A 17,327-nucleotide genomic window follows, 5' to 3' on the forward strand; every position below is an offset into this window, starting at 1 on the left:
GACAAAAATGTTTTTGTGGTTCTTCCTGTTGCTAGAATAGACAACGTGGCACTCCCAATGCCAAGGGTCACGAGTTCAATTCTCAAGGCAAACAACTTTTTTTGAATATATGTTTTATAAGTCATCTTGGATAAAAGAAATGTAAAGCGAGCTAAAAAATAATAATTTCAGATTTTATGATCTAGTTTTAAATAGGCCTACATCTGTTTTCATTCCAGGATTTTTGACGGCAACATTGTAGTATAAAATTGCAAGCAGACCTTGAACTGATAATTTATTGCAAGCATATCATGATTGTTCACCCTTATATGGCACCTTATCAAACACTGTACACATTCAAATTCCAGTAAGTCTAAACAAAAAGATAAAAACAAAGCATTTATAAAAATTTACTAAATGCCTTTACAGTATATAACTACACTGGCCTACACACTTCTTCCAGGCTTCGTGTTATTGTACATCAGTAATAAATTTACTAGTCAATAGTAGATATTTATATTTTAGTAATGGAATGATCAGTTCAGAAGCAGTGATTATATAATACAGTACTGTAAATTGTTCAGTTGTGTGCATACTATGCAAAAAAAGTGTTTTGGAATCGGTCACTTTTGTATACCTGAGCTCAATGTGCTATAATTTATATCATAGTTTTATATATTTTTTGCATTTGATAGCTTTCAGTGCATTACACATACGATCATAATACCATGGTGAAATCTGCCCCGTTGACAAAGCGGCACTGGACTTTCTCCAGAAAGGGTAGGTGGGACTGAAGATAGTCCACCTGCTGCACTGTTATGTCCTTACACATGGAGACATCGAGTGTTTTCAGTGGCTCACAGTGCTGGGCGATTATGGACAGAGTTCTGCCGGAACATATTGATAACAACATATTGATAACATTAAGCAACGAGCAGCAACAACACGTCAAACGCAACTCAAGCGCAAAATTCAAATTGGCAAGTGATGCTAGCGATGCAAACTTTTTGTCCAATACTGGAAATATAAAAAACTTCAAATTTTCATTTGGAATGAAAACATCTGTTAAAGTTACTCACTTGTTTGTAATGGCATCGCAGCCGGCCAGGTACAGATGCTGTAGTCTTTTCAGATGTGTCAGGGCCTGTGTCATGCCGTGGTCACTGATCTGAGGACAGTGGTTGAGAGACAGGCTGGTAAGACTCCGGCAGTGATGGGCTACAGACACCAAGCTTTCATCACTGATCTCAGGCAGCATAGAAAGCGAGAGACGCTGCAGGTTTGGGAAACGGAGTACCTGAAGGGGGTGAGACATACAACAAGTTTATTCAAAAACGAAATTTCTTGTTTATTTGTGATTCAACACAAACACCGATACAACTCTCTGTGTTCTGTACTGACCTGTGTAATGCTGGTGTCGGTGAGTTTAGAACAGGCAGACAGGTCCAGTTCCTGAAGGCACCTGAGGGCCAACAATGATGCTCCTTCCTGTTCCCTAAAGGCCCCCAGATCCTCATCCGTCACCAGATGTGGCTTCTCCTGAAAGGGCATGCTGGGAGGCTGGAAAAATCCCATGTTTCCAAACGTCCTAGTAAAGCTTGGGCCTTTTTCCTCCTTAACATTTATGAATGGAACATTTAAGAAAAACATTTTATGCGTTACAATTATATTTAAAACTAAAAACATTGCATAACATTGTTTTTAATGGAAAATGTAAGCTTTTATTTCTTTTTCAACGCTTTAAATTTGTAACTAAAAAAGTGAAACGTAAAAAATGTTATTTGATAAATCCTCCAACAAATGGCTTACATATAGTCGTGTCATTTATTTCCACATTAACCTGGGTTAGCAGAAAGTATTTTAACTGTGAAAAATGACACGTTTCATCTTTAAATAAAGGTGTAGACACGGCAATTCCACCTCTTTGTCTCTTGGTTCACAGTCCTTGGTGGGCTCCACCATTCCCAGCAGCCCCCAGTCTGAGATCTCCTTACACCAGCCAAGTCGCAGCACCACCAGTGCAGGCAGGTATGTTGCAATAGCGCGAACGCTCAGGTCGGTGAGGTAGACACAGGACGTGAGGTCCAACACTTTCAGATTACAACCTAACAGCTGACTGAGGGAGTACATGACTGAATCCTGTTTGAGAAGAGACAGATGTTATGAAGAAGGATGAGAATATCACAAAAGCACACGTTTGCGTTTATCCAACTAAATTCTTTGTAATGATATATCACGATACGAAACAATTGATACATATAGAGCTTTTTTGCGAACTCTGTTTTATGAATGTGTGTGAATTATTACCAACATAATACACATGCAATTCACCCTTATATATGTGCAATTTCTAAGGCTAAGAGTCTCCGGCTGAGCTCTGGGCTGTGGAGAGGACAGTCCCTTCACCAGATCTGCTCCACTGACGTGGAGACACTCGGACAGATCCAACGTCCTCAAGCAAGGCAGCGCCATCAGCTCCGCCAGGCCTTTATCTGTTATCTTCCAGTCCTGAGACATGGAAAGCGACCGCAGTTCTTTCAGCTTAGTCGCAACCGCCAGCACCGTCCTGCTGGTGAGCTCGGTACACGAGCTGAGGTCCAGCATCTTCAGACCATTCTGCTGCTTGCAGAGGATTTGTATAGAATAATCCATCAGCTCTTTACAGCCACGAAGGCTCAGCTCCTCCAGGCGGAGGCCTGGCACTTGGGCTATGGAGCATAGAGACTTGGGAGTGATGCTGGTGCGACTCAAGTCCAAACTGCGAAGCGAGCCGGCCTGCTTTTGTAAAAGACTCAACAGGTTACGGAGAGACACCAAGGCGGAGGAGCCCGATCCAACCGGACAGCCTCGATACGGATCAAATTCGAATGCGATGTGACATCCAGCCAGGGACAGTCTGAGTAACCTGGGCGTGCAGCTGGTTATACGGTTAAAAGATAGATCTGAGAGGTAGCGGAGATCTGACAGGTTCAGTTCCTGCAGCTTCCTTAGCGCATGTTGGACCTATGATAGACAATGATGCTTTAGATGTACTAACTACAACACGAACAGAGTTCAACCAAAAACGAAGGCGTTACCTGCCGACGATGCTCTTCTCTAGACAGAAAGGCTCCAGACATAAACAGACTATCCAGCCCCTGAAGATCCAGCTTTTGGAGGCTGGTCAGATGTGGTAGGAGGCCCAACAGCGAGGACTCTGTGATGCTGCTGCCAGGTAGAGCCAAACAGTCCAAGCGAGGGCCGAGGTGAACACCCACCTCCACGAGAACCTGCCTTGAGAGGGCGGAGTCATCAAGATGACTGATGACTAAACCGCAGTGAGGATGCCGACTCAGTGCACGGATGAAGTCCAGTGACGATGTAGAAACGGGGAACTTGAAGGTGACGTTTTTCTGCAATAGATCACCCAAAGGAATGTATAAATAATACAGAACCAGTGCCAAAAAGATGTATTATATAAATATGATATTATAGAGGAATACTGAGAATAACCTGAAACTGGCGGTATTGGCTTGCTTCATACCAACTCCTACACACCAGTGATGCCTCTTTCCGGTCTGTAATGTGTAGGTAACTTAAGATATGCGTAATTATCTGCCAAGAACATCACAAGTTATACTTATTACTTTGTTGTAAGGTTTGACGGTGAAATACACACAAAATCCTTCATTCTGCTGAAAAGAACACAAATGACAATGGTTTCTATTTAAAAAAATCGGTTACTGCTTTGGAACAGTCTGCCAAAAATACAAACAAAGTTTCATACATCTTTAAGAAGAATAAAATAAAAACATTGGATCCGTTTCAGATTTTTTTCAAGTCACAGATTTGTGTTTTCCTTGTTTGATTTTTATTGCTTTTGTTAACAATGATAGTTGTACGCAGTGTGATTTTGTTATTTCTGTTTTTTAGATTTGTTGTTTACTTAATTTAATTTGTTTGAAATTTGTAATGTTATTCTGCACTGTCCCTGTTAAATAAACAAAAATAAAATACAATTAATACAATTCCTATTATAACTATTAAACCTGTACGATTTTTGGGGGATTCTGTGGTTTTTCAGCAGTGTAGACCCTTCATGATCATGCTGTCCTACTCTTTAACTTCAAGGCAATGGGATTAGTTTGACGTCATTACAAGTATTCTTGTTTGCTAGCTTGTTATTACGATTCTATTCAACCCAACCAGCTTTTGATGTGTATCCCATATCTTTATTGTCAGTAATTGTGATGATCGATGTCACGTTTACCTCAAATGACAATATTGTAAATAATTCAGCGATAGTATCTGACGTGTAGCGATTTTGTTCCCCATTTTTGCCTTAAGAGTCACGATGTGCATTTACTAAACGGTATCGTTATAATACAGTTATCGTGCATTCTTTTGGACACGGTGACAGCCCTAATGTGTAAACTCACCTCAACTGGTAGATGCGGACAGTCCATGGCTATTAGCTCACATCAGTCACGTAACGTACACGTTGAGGGATGTCAATATTAAATGGCTATGGCAGAACAGTTCCTCGCTTCAAAAACTCGCAGGTCTTGTGATTTTCGAATTGTCAACTTGTAATGTTACATTCATGCCCACGGGATCAGATGATAACAGCCTCTTGTTGTTCTTCTTCTTTAGTGTCGGTTGTATAGCTTAATGCTAATTGTCATTAAACTCACACTTTCTTCTTTCAGACGCCTTCGGAAATGTTTCTTTATCCACAACCGGGGAAAATTAAATAAGATGAAAAACAAGCACAGACTTGAGCAGGAAAATCGCTGTGCATCACGTGACGAAGCGCGCAAAGGTTGATGGGAAATGTAGTGCAATGAACGGGCAGAAGTTTGTCAAAGCCGTAGTTTAGGGACGACAACAGTGGCGTGTAATTTAGTGGTGAATATATTATAATAATTGTAACATAAAAATAGGACATGACCTGTACAATTTTACTGCAAAAACAGAATTGTAACCATTGCACGCGAGTTTGTACACACTTCATAAAACAAACAATAAAACGTGCCTCAAACAAGCATCTTTCACAAAACAAATGTTTGTTCAATATGTATGCAGTACATGCACTAACATAAAAAACAAATCTACAATTTCTCTGTAAATGTTTCAAAGTGCCCAAGTTACTAAGTTTCAAAGTTATTAAAGATCACAATTAGGTAAGGAAACTATAATGGGAAATGGAAAAAATCAATAAACCCAAAATTTGAACATATCACCAAGTAACTTACTGTACATTTAGAACTGCTAATAAATATGACACATGTTCTCCAAAACAACAAAAGGAGAGAGATTCAAGAACTCTTTTAATTTAGGGATTTGGCCACACAGGCAGAACTCTTAGAGGTTCACACCACAAAGTGTGGAAGAAAGGAAAGACTTTCTCTCAGAAATTGTGTGTGAATGTGTAAAAGACGACATCACTTTGAGGATCAGAGAACGACACCTGTCCTTCACTCATGTCCACTTTCACCCACACCTGCTTGGGTTTCTCATATCCACTCAGATGGATGCATGACTCCTGCGGGCTCCTCACACTAAGAGTATCGCTTTTGAATCCAATAGTCCAGATATCACTAGGCCGCCCGTACTTTCCTCTCCTCTGCACTGATTCAGTGGCCACGCCCACTAACCAGACATTGTTCTTTGCCACTTCAACATCCCAACTGTGTGTGCCTGTGGAAAAGCCCACGGTGCCCAGCACACAGGAGTAATTGTTAAATCGGTCTAAGTTCTGAGAACGTAATACAATAGTCAAGTTTTCAATCTCATCCACAGCTTCATTGGGGTTCCACACTTCTGTCAGATCATCAGACAGTAGAAGCTGACAGTTAACTGTGTTGGGATCCAGCACCACAGGACCTAGAAAACAGAAAGAAAAAAAGTTAGTAATGAATAAAATCAAATCCTACCCTACACCTTTTCTTGTCAAATATCATGTAGCACTTCCAAATGTGGTACATCAGGGGTGTAAAATGGTTTAAAAACAGCATTTAACATTGTTTAGATAAAACTAAAAATACACATTCCATTAAAACTACAGGTGCTGGTCATACAATTAGAATATCATCAAAAAGTTGATTTATTTCTCTAATTCCATTCAAAAAGTGAAACTTGTATATTATATTCATTCATTACCACAGACTGATATATTTCAAATGTTTATTTCTTTCAATTTGATGATTATAACTGACAACTAATGAAAATCCCAAATTCAGTATCTCAGAAAATTAGAATATTACTTCAGACCATTGCACCAAAACCGTTTTGAATCAGTAAGCCAAATATCTGGACTATTTGATTCAAATCGTTACTTATGGTTCCATGATTCCAACTAGTTTAACCAAGAATAAACCTGTAAAACCTCCAAACATGAACATTCCGTTCAAAGCCTCCATTATTTGTCACTACAACATTAGTAGCTAGGCAGAAAGTGAGTTAGGTATGTTTATGTATCCAGTCTTTTAATATGGTCATTTCACCACCATCTGTAACAAGGTAACTCAGAAACATCTACACACATTTCTCCCTCGAGGTACAGAGTTCAATCAGAAAACATTTCCATAACATAATAAGATGAGCTTTCACACAGCCAGAGACACAGCTCACACCCAGTTTTATTCTTTGCTCAAAACAAATAGTAAATGCTTGAAGTCAGAACTGAGTTCAATGTCCTGCTGTGACCTGGACTGCCAGAGTGAGCTTGACAAAATGCTTTCCTTCTAAAGTATCTAAGCCCTATATTTCGTGATTTTTTTTGTTGTTGCCATAAATCATTATTATTAATCACCCTTTATGTTTGTCACTGGGTTTTGCAAATATCCATCCCATAAAAGTATTAAATAGTGCTGGTCAACTTCTCAACGGAGTAATAATTTAAAAATGACAGTGTTTTTCCTAAAAAACAGCAGATTTGTTCTGTGCTTTTATCTAAGGCCATATGGACATGGAGAGACTGTATGCATGAGGTAAAAGAAACAAACTAGAATCAATTTTAGTCTCGTAAACTAAAGAATATTATCCATTGACTATATGGATAAATATTGATAGATCTAAGGAATCCACCCTTTCTGTAAAAAAAAATCTAATTCACATTGAGAATGACTATGGAATTACATTAAAGGCGCAGTTCTTGAAAATCAGCGGACACTAGCGTTGTATTATAGTTTTGCAACGAATCTCCCTTTCGAAGTATGACGGTGGCCGCAACAGTAAAAAAAGATGTCGTCTACTGAGACAGCGGATAGCAGTGATACAAGCAACGATGTTTCTTTACAAAGGTAAGGCAATATATTAACGTAATTAATCATTTAACATGTATTCTATTGCGAAAGTTACTGTTACAATTCTATAATTAGATATATTTCTTGCGTGCTATCTAGTACACGCTGAGAGTAGTGAAGTAACTAAAGTTAGCTAATCGTAAATAGCAACGCTGTTCAAAGCGTTTGATCTGACAGCGACATAGGCAGTTAGGTGTAAGTTAGTAGACGTTTGTCTCCCCCTTTGTAAAGTCAGGAACAACCGGAGTACATACCGCAGGGACGGAAAAACATTATTATTCGGAGGTTATGGCCATTTGTATAAAATGCTAACGTTACCGTTTCAACAAAACAGGTGTTTGGTAAACATTGAAAATGTGGAAACATAGAAAATGTTGAATTATCTTACCGGTCTAGCAGAAAACAGGCAACTTCGGCGTCGCCTTGAAAACATTTGTCTTTCAACAGTGCCTTCCATCTGGTAATAGATACACCGATGTTTATCCTGGATTTCTGCCGCCGTTTGTTTCTAATTCGTCTGGCAGCATCACGTTTGTGCTTCTTTGACGACGGAGATTCACGCTCTGTCGGCTCTTGTGCACAATACGCATGGTCCTCCATTTTATCAAAACTTCTAAGACAGAACAATCAATTGCTTCAGCTAGACGACGACTACTCCTCCACCTCTCCGTACTACGACTTACTACTTTGTGCGTCTTCAACTCAGTGATGACGCAAGCTGCGTCTAAAAACACACACGAAGACCAACATATACGAAACGCGCTCTGTAGAGCTGCTTGTCCGTTAGAGCTTACTGTACAAAACATGGCTGCGCAACATAACAAATTCCATGTAGATAGGCCCTATGTAGATACAACTGGTTTATTCTAAGGTAATAAAAACATAACTTTTCATTACGTAAGGTTTTTATACACATCTAAAGACACAGTTTTGTATGTTATATTGCATTTCTGTTAATAGATCATACAAAACATCCCGCACTGGACCTTAACTTAAAAAGACTTTGGCCCGGTTTCACAGACAAGGCTTAGCTTAAGCCATAACTAGGCCTTAGTTAAAGGGAATATTTAAGTTGCTTTTAGAAAAATGCTTTAGAAAAAACTTTGCTGGTGTGCATCTTTTGCCAAAACATTGCCAGTGACATATTGCAAGACGTTTTAGGGCAAGTTATTTCAGTTAAGACAGCTTAATACATTCATCTTAGTGCTGGACTAGTCTTAAACCTTGTCTACGAAATGGGGCATTTAATGCTTAAAGGTTTGTTTAATTTGTGCTTTCATTCCACTCTATGGCTTAAAGCAGGAGATGTTTCTGCTCGGTTTCGAACCGAGGACCTTTCGCGTGTAAAGCGAACGTGATAACGCCTACACTACAGAAACGAGGACAGTGTCTGCGGACGTCGTTTAGCTCGCGCTGGTTTAAAAGAAGACCGCGCAACATTTTTATGCATGTGTCAGGAATGACTTTTGGCTTGATTTTGGACAAAAGCAACAAAAGGTTCTTGTTGGGATTCGGTCTGATTTTGCCCAGTTACGTACCGGGGCCTTTCACGTGTGACGTAAACGTGATAAGCACTACAACACAGAAACCAGGTCAGCTAAAATAACTGATCAGGACCATTACGGGTGACCCCAAAAGTGCAAGAAGCAATGTTTCATATGAACGACATTCAAGTGGCACTGCGTCAAAAGCCATGCATTGTTTCTGCTCGGTCTCGAGCCGAGGACCTTTCGCGTGTTAGGCGAACGTGATAACCACTACACTACAGAAACGCCACAAAAACGACAAACTTTTGTTTCATTTTTTTCCAATTTCTGTACATTTTTTCCTACTGGCACACAGAGAAGCATCTGTTTCCGCTCAGTTTCCGACTAGGGTCCTGTCACGCGAGGAGAACGCGACAATCGCTAAAATAAAGAGGCCTGTGAGCTAAGAGAGGCTGAAATGGACAATTCCACCATGCTTTCGATTAAGCCGACACGCAGTAAAGCTACCTTGCACACGAAAGGCATTTGATCTTCTTTACGTCAAAACCTGAACACTGTTTCTGCTCGGTTTCGAACCGAGGACCTTTCGCGTGTGAGGCGAATGTGATAACCACTACACTACAGAAACTCTGACCGTGGCGTTCTTCGGGTTGCCAAGATGATTTTCCCCCATGTTTTGCACTCGATTGAGCACAATTTAAATGCGTAGCCTGTATCCGCTAATTTAACTGGGCATCTCCCGCATGTCAGGTGAACGTGACAGGCTGAAATCCTCCGCTGTATGTAACTTAAAGGCGCAGTTCTTGAAAATCAGCGGCCACTAGCTTTGTATTATAGTTTTGCAACAAATCTCTGAGTCATTTGCCCACCCCTCCCTTTCGAATTACGACGGTGGCCGCAGATGTCGTCTACTGAGACAGCGGATAGTAGTGATACAAGCAGGTAAGGCAATATATTAACGTAATTAATCATTTAACATGTATTCTATTGCGAAAGTTACTGTTACAATTCTATAATTAGATATATTTCTTGCGTGCTATCTAGTACACGCTGAGAGTAGTGAAGTAACTAAAGTTAGCTAATCGTAAATAGCAACGCTGTTCAAAGCGTTTGATCTGACAGTCACATAGGCAGTTAGGTGTAAGTTAGTAGACGTTTGTCTCCCCCTTTGTAAAGTCAGGAACAACCGGAGTACATACCGCAGGGACGGAAAAACATTATTATTCGGAGGTTATGGCCATTTGTATAAAATGCTAACGTTACCGTTTCAACAAAACAGGTGTTTGGTAAACATTGAAAATGTGGAAACATAGAAAATGTTGAATTATCTTACCAGTCTAGCAGAAAACAGGCAACTTCGGCGTCGCCTTGAAAACATTTGTCTTTCAACAGTGCCTTCCATCTGGTAATAGATACACCGATGTTTATCCTGGATTTCTGCCGCCGTTTGTCTCTAATTCGTCTGGCAGCATCACGTTTGCGCTTCTTTGACGACGGAGATTCACGCTCTGTCGGCTCTTGTGCACAATACGCATGGTCCTCCATTTTATCAAAACTTCTAAGACAGAACAATCAATTGCTTCAGCTAGACGACTCCTCCTCCTCCTCCTCTTCTCCGTACTACGACTTACTACTTTGTGCATCTTCAACTCAGCAAAAAAACACGAAGAAGACCAACATACGAAACGCGCTCTGTAGATCTGTTTGTCCGTTAGAGCTTACTGTACAAAACATGGCTGCGCAACATAACAAATTCCATGTAGATACAACTGGTTTATTTTAAGGTAATAAAAACATAACTTTTCATTACGTAAGGTTTTTATACACATCTAAAGATACATTTTTGTATGTTATATTGAATTTCTGTTAATAGATCATACATAACATCCTGTACCTGTACCATACTGTACCTTTAAAAGAGTATTTGGATATCTTGTTTTGTAGCATTAAAAATTTTTTTTTTTAATTACACAATTAGAACACAGGCAGAATTTTTAGAGGTACAAGACACTCGGTGTATAAAAAAGGAAAGACTTTCTCTCCAAAATTGTGTGTGAATGTGTAATAGATGATGTCACTCTGGGGATCAGAGAACGACACCTGTCCTTCACTCATGTCTAGGTTCACCCGCACCTGATTGGGTTTCTCATATCCACTCAGATGGACGCGTGACTTCAGCGGACTCCTCACACAGAGTTTGGCTTTCGAATCCAATGGTCCAGATATCACTAGGCAACCCAAAGGTTCCTTTTCTTTGCACTGATTCTGTGGTCACGCCCACCATCCAGAAACTGTTGTCTTTCACTTCAACATCCCAACTGTGTGTCCCTGTGGTAAAGCCTACTGAGCCCACCACACAGGGGTAATTTTCAAATCGCTCTAAGTTTGTAGGAAGTGGAACAATGGCCCAGCATTCATTAGGTTCCAGGAACACATTGGGGTTCCACACTTCTGTAAGATTATCAGACATCTGAAGTTGACAGTTAATTGTGTTCGGGTCCAGCACCACAGGACCTAAAAAATGGAGTGAAAAAGTTTGTAATTAATAAAATGAAATGCTACACTGTATCTTTAATACCACAATGGATTGAGAAATCTGATACATGACGGAAGTAAAATGGTTTGAGAATAGCATATTGATCAAGTTTTAAAAATCCATTAAAACTGCATTGTGTGTATGCCCATCCAGTACCAAGCAAACTATTAACAAAGAAAGTTTGTAAATCTTTGTAAAGTGTCTGGATATTGTTAGGGTTCACTTACTGTGGCCGATGGATTTTCTGATTTTGCTCAAAACATTGAACTTGAGGTTGCCTATATACTTGGCATGATCTATAAGCTCTCCTGGAGACACTACTGGATCCTGGGGAGTGTACTTCAGTCTGAAAAACATTTAGGTGAGAACCAAAGTTTGATTTCAAAACTTCATATGCAGTAGGAGTCAAGGAGAGAAGAAATCCTACGTACCTCTTTAAAGTGTTCTGCAAGGTCTATAATAAGAAAAGTAGGAATATGAAGTCAATGCAAAAGAAGACTCAATTCACTGTAATGTAATGCACAATGGTGTAGGAAAACATAACTGTCTGTAACGCTTTTATGATCTTTTTGTTGTTGCTTTAAAATTGTGTGTTTAAAGTTTAGGAAACAGCAAAAATGCAGTAAAATGACAGAGGGCAAAAAAATATGCTAACCTTAAGAAATGTAATGTCCCTACTATCCAGTGTCTGTTCCAAGTCTTTAATAGTGTCGGCGAGTGAACTTATGTCTTCATTCATCTTCTTAACTTTTTTTCTCATGGTCTGCAATTTCTGTTCTTTTTCTTGCTGTAGTTCCAGAATCATTGACTTTTCTACATCATCCAAAAGCTGGTGAAGTTTCTTAAAATCCTTCTTGATGTGACTCTCTATGACTCTGGATTCGTGCTACCCCCCAAACAAGTAAGATAAAATATTGCAAATGAGGAGGGTTTTAAAAAACAGCTTTTAGGTTTTAGTCTTTGCAGAACGTGTCTGTGTGGAAAGATACGAAACGTACATTTGTAAATGCATACGTACTCACCTTTACATAGTTAGTCTTTTCATCACAGTCAAATTTGGCTCTTTATAGAATCACCATTTTCGTCGACAAGACATTAAGTTCACTCCGAAAAAAAATCTAAAGTAGATAGGATACATCAAGTTTAATAAGAGGTGAAATGTCATCAGAGTCCTAAAGATAATGCCACTGTTCTATTAATGGGGGAAATGCAATGGAAGTTATCGGTCGCTCACAGATTATTTTTCTCTAGGGAGGTTATTCAACGCATACACGATGCAAGTTTACAATTGAATGACTCAAAGTGTCACTTTAATCAAAGCAGTTTGCGCTTTCTTGGTCATACTGTGTCTGCACAGGGTGTTTACCCCGATGAAGATCATCTCCGTGCAATGCTTCATGCTCCTGTTCCCAATGATGCACATCAGCTCCGTTCTCTTCTTGGATTGTTGTCATGGTACAATAAATTTATTCCAAATTTTGCCACAGTAGTAGAACCATTGCGTGCTTGCATCAGGCAAGGTTCTGAGTTCAGCTGGTCAGAGGATGCTCAGAAGAGTCTCAGTACTGTGAGGAAGTTGTTACTTCAAAGCCCTGCATTAGCATTGTTTGACCCCAACTTGCCCACTATTGTTTCAACAGATGCTTCAGATTATGGACTCGGTGGTGTTCTCTCTCAAATTCATGAAGACAACACAGAACGTATTGTTGCATTTGCTTCAAGAACATTATCTACTACTGAACGTAAATATTCAACGATTGAAAAGGAAGCTTTAGCATGTGTCTGGGCTGTTGAAAAATGGAGAACTTACCTTTGGGGCCGGAAATTTCTTCTACGTACAGATCATCAAGCTTTGACAGTACTCCTCTCCTCTAAAAGCACGGACCGCGCTGGAATGAGGATAGCGCGTTGGTCAGAGAGACTCTTGTGTTTTAACTATGAGGTGGATTACTTTCCTGGCTCTCAAAACCAGGTTGCTGATTATCTTTCCCGTCTGCCTTTACCTGCTTCTGGTGAGGATCTTGCTGATACTGAACCTGAGTTTGTTGCATTCCTGTCTTCTGAAATGTCTGCTGTGTCTCCAATTGAATTTGCTTCTGCTTCTCGAACATGTTCAGAAATGGCTGCACTACGTGCTCAGATTTCTCATGGATGGCCTTCTTCATCAGCTGCTGTGGATGTAATTTTACGTCCATATTTTCAAGTACGTGATGAACTTACTGTGCAAAAGGACTACGTGTTTAGAGGAGCACGTCTGGTTGTTCCTGCTTCATTACGACGTGTTTTGGTGAATTTGGCCCATGAAGGTCATCAAGGAATAGTGCGCACCAAACAGCGCATTCGTGAACTTTACTTGTGGCCTGGGATTGACTGTTTGGTGAATGAACAGATCAAGAGTTGTGAAGTTTGCCTGTCTTCTGATAAGACTACCAATGTCCGTGTTGCACCTTTACAACCTGTACCTTTTCCATCTACGCCATGGGAAAAAGTCGCTGTTGACATTGTTGGCCCATTTGAAACTGCTACTTGGGATTGTCGGTACATTATGACACTGATTGACTATCATAGTAAGTGGCCAGAAGTAGCTTTCACTTCTTCAATCACAAGTAAAAATGTGATAGACTTCTTGACATCAGTTTTCAGCAGATTTGGAAATCCTCATTACATCGTATCTGACAATGGATGTCAATTCAAGTCAGTGGAGTTTGCTGCATTTCTAAAAACTAGAGATATTCAACACATACATACGTCAGTGTATCATCCAGCTGCAAATGGAGCTATTGAGAGATTTCATCGTGTAGTGAAAAGTTGTATTCAATCTGCTATTCTGTCTGGAAACGCATGGAAATCACCAGTAACAGAGTTTCTTCAAATATACCGTGCTACTCCACATTCTACTATTGGACGGTCTCCTTCGGAGTTACTTTGTAATAGGAAAATGCGTACTCGTCTCAATGTTCTTCCTCTTCCTATTGCTTGTAAGGATGCTGCTGTAAGTAAAAAAGTATCATTGGTTCAAAAGAAGATGAAAACATACACAGACATTAGACGAAGAGCCTGTACTCCTAAATTCAAACCTGGAGACTGGGTGCGTATACAAACTCCAGTTCATATTCCAAAAGGACATTCTAGGTTCTCAAAGCCTTTGTAAATTGTACGTCAGCTTGGTTCATGTACTTCCCAGCTGTCAGATGCGAAAACTTGGCATGCCTCTCATCTTTCTCCAGCTTGTGCACCTATGGACAATGTTATTGAAAATGAATTAGTGGCCTTGCCTCTTCAGTCTGTGCCTTCATCTACTGGGTTGCCTAAAAGTGAACTTGTGAACTTACCTACTCAAGTTGTTGCTCCATCTGTTCCTGAAAGGTCTTCATCACGAGTGAGACGTCCTCCTCGTTGGTTACATGACTATGTTACTGAGTACTAAAGACATTGACTTTTGTGTGCTAAAGAAGAAATTCATTATGCTTTAATTATGCATGTGATATGTATTGTTGGACTAATTTAATTGGTTGAAATTATTGTATTGAATTTGTTTATGGCACCAAACAATGTAATTTTCTTTAAGTAATGGGGAAATGTTGTGTTGTGTAATTGTCAAGAGATGGCGCTGTAGTCCAGATCTTGTTGCCTATAAAAGGGCAGAGTAACTATGCAAGGTGGTTGCACCTGTTGCCTATCAGGTATTGCCTGGCTATGTTGGCTTGCTGAAGGATTGGAATAAAGAGCTAAGAATTAAGAACTTTCGTGTCTTCTTGCTTTGGATTATCTGGGTTTGAAACATAACAAAATAGTTCAACTTTACGGAGTGCCGCGTACGCACCACGGGTCATTAGACTAGAGAAAGTGGCTAAATGTTGTTGGGGTATAGTTTTTGTGACGATATTAAAGATATAAATCAAGAACATTTTGTTATCAAGCGCAAATACCACGTATTTGACACGTAAATTAATATAATGCATATCGGTACCTTATTTTCCTCAGCGACCTCACAAATGGGACGGAACGTGTGGTATTTGTGCTCGCCGAAGTCTCGGCAACGCTCGCAAACGAGCTGTTCATCATCATCACAAAACAGACTCAGTTTCTCATGATGAACTTCACACAGCTCCTCCAACTGCTTCTGGTAATCCAAAAAAGCATGGCAAAGGTTTCTCAGAGCCAGGTTAGGCGGAGGCTTGGTGATAGACACTTTTCTACAGAGCGGACACTCTTTTAACTTCTTGACCCTCCAGTAGTTTTCAATGCACTCTTTGCAGCCGCTGTGACCGCATAGAAGCAGAACAGGATTGCTAAACACGCTGCAACAGATAGGACAAGAAAAATCCTCCTCAAGGAAAAGCCGTTTGGACGCCATTTCTGGCAACTGAAGTCAACGATGTAAGTAGCTAAAGCCTGCTATGTCGCCAGATGACGTCACGCGCTAATTTGCATATCAAACGTCATCACGTAGTATGTGACGAGGCTTGTTTGAGATGGCCAAATTCTGCGCAGAATAGATCACCGGTGATCAGCGCAAGAATGCATGCCGGTTAGAAATGTGTACGAGTTACGTCCGCCTTGCTCTGATGTCATGCTGACGTGTGCCAAATAACTCTCGCGACGGCAAGGCGGCCTGGCCGAAATCCACAAGCGAGCGCAGTTGCTTCCACCTGTCGGTACTATGATGTCACGCGCCGATTGGTCTGCGCGGCGCCGCAGGAGGTCACACAACAGATCTAAGCACGTAAACGTAGAGAAGCCAAGAATGTTACAGTGGTCTCTTCACGTAATCATCGGCGCTCTTTGGATAATCGGAGGTAAATATACTAAAAAGATAAAATACTCACTTAAAGATAAAGAGCATTTTATATCCGGGCTACATCATTAAAAATGTTAAAAGTGTAGATCTACGCGTTACGCTACACAGCCTTATTCAAGCCTAAGCACGCGAATAGCGTAATTTGTCCTCAAACACACCGCCTCCTTTCCTCTACCAACTAAACTAAATGTATTACATCTGTCACGATTAGAATGAAATGTGAAAATGAACGAAAAGTGTTCAGATCTGACGGTGCAGCAAAGATGTGGAGGGAGGGATGACCCTATTTATAAATGTATTGATCATTGCAGAATATCATTTAAAAAAGTATACATCCAATGCATATAGTTCAGTTTTACTTTATTATCAATGTGTGGCTGTTACAGCTACGTTAAGTGGTCATTATATCTTCTTCTTTTCCATTTCTCCAGGCCTATACTGCTCACATGTGATCAGAGATTATACTGGATTTCCTCTTGCTTTGTTGCAATTAATTTTTGTAAAATAACTTGTTTGTGTTTTTCAAACAGGGTAGTGTCCGTTTAAAATGACCCAGGCTCGTTCATTAATAATACATAATAATTTACATTGAAGATCATAAATAATGTAATAATGTTGGGCTTGTTTTTGGAGTTGCATTTGCTTATTTGTCTTGCAAGAGTTGGCAACACTGCTTGGCCCGCCTCCAAATTCTTCTGATTGGTTCACTGCTTTTGGAACTGATATTGATGAGCAGCGCTGCGTGTAAAAGTTGATTTTATAACTTGACACGGCGTCTTTAAAACGCGTGTATTACGTAGAAAAACAATGGGAAAGTAGCGCATTGGAATGGAAAAATGCGTTCTGTCTGAATGGCCTCTTAGTCTGTTTATAGCATCGTGTTAGCTTTTTACTTCTGCCGATTGTATTTTGGCTTCAAAAGTAACAAATGTTGTATTATTTTGTAAAGATTATCTTGATATACAAAACGTGTAAACATCATAAACCTTTGTTGATCAGGGAGCTTATTTTTGGCGATTTTTCCAAAAGTATGAGAAAAATGCATAGGCTTTCGGTCGAGGGAACCAGCGCGGCACTTACTTCCGGGTTAGCCCACAAAAACACGTCATGTCTGATCCTCTCCATTCAGGCCTAAAATATGAATACAAAAAAAAGTGTAAATCAGAGGGGTTGATGACATTTTGGGAAATTATTAATATAGTAATTCAATAATACAATCTTTGTTTAAAAACGGTTAA

At 40.0% G+C, this 17,327-nt stretch overlaps 2 protein-coding genes and 3 non-coding genes across 5 annotated transcripts; all 5 read right to left on the reverse strand.

The window, feature by feature from the left end:
- Nucleotides 1-77: 77 nt before the first annotated feature.
- Nucleotides 78-11,117, reverse strand: fbxl9 (F-box and leucine rich repeat protein). Its single transcript, XM_057329601.1, has 9 exons — nt 10,886-11,117; nt 4,398-5,844; nt 3,472-3,573; nt 3,057-3,371; nt 2,311-2,982; nt 1,900-2,118; nt 1,381-1,593; nt 1,059-1,276; nt 78-866 (listed from the first exon to the last, which is right to left on the reverse strand). Exons 2-9 carry the CDS (start codon nt 4,422-4,424, stop codon nt 698-700), a joined length of 1,935 nt encoding a protein of 644 aa, XP_057185584.1. The 5' UTR covers nt 4,425-5,844; nt 10,886-11,117; the 3' UTR covers nt 78-697.
- On the reverse strand, nt 5,369-15,645 carry LOC130552285 (nuclear factor 7, ovary-like). The gene is made up of 8 exons (XM_057330504.1): nt 15,259-15,645; nt 14,447-14,524; nt 13,292-13,459; nt 11,720-11,742; nt 11,516-11,634; nt 11,097-11,266; nt 10,831-11,017; nt 5,369-5,844 (listed from the first exon to the last, which is right to left on the reverse strand). Exons 1-8 carry the CDS (start codon nt 15,643-15,645, stop codon nt 5,369-5,371), a joined length of 1,608 nt encoding a protein of 535 aa, XP_057186487.1.
- On the reverse strand, nt 8,572-8,644 carry trnav-uac (transfer RNA valine (anticodon UAC)). The gene has a single exon. It is a non-coding gene; the product is annotated as a tRNA-Val (tRNA).
- Nucleotides 8,965-9,037, reverse strand: trnav-aac (transfer RNA valine (anticodon AAC)). Its single transcript has one exon. It is a non-coding gene; the product is annotated as a tRNA-Val (tRNA).
- trnav-cac (transfer RNA valine (anticodon CAC)) lies at nt 9,308-9,380 on the reverse strand. Its single transcript has one exon. It is a non-coding gene; the product is annotated as a tRNA-Val (tRNA).
- Nucleotides 15,646-17,327: the final 1,682 nt, after the last annotated feature.

This window comes from Triplophysa rosa, linkage group LG3, assembly GCF_024868665.1.
Source record: "Triplophysa rosa linkage group LG3, Trosa_1v2, whole genome shotgun sequence".
Classification (NCBI taxonomy): Eukaryota; Metazoa; Chordata; class Actinopteri; order Cypriniformes; family Nemacheilidae; genus Triplophysa; species Triplophysa rosa.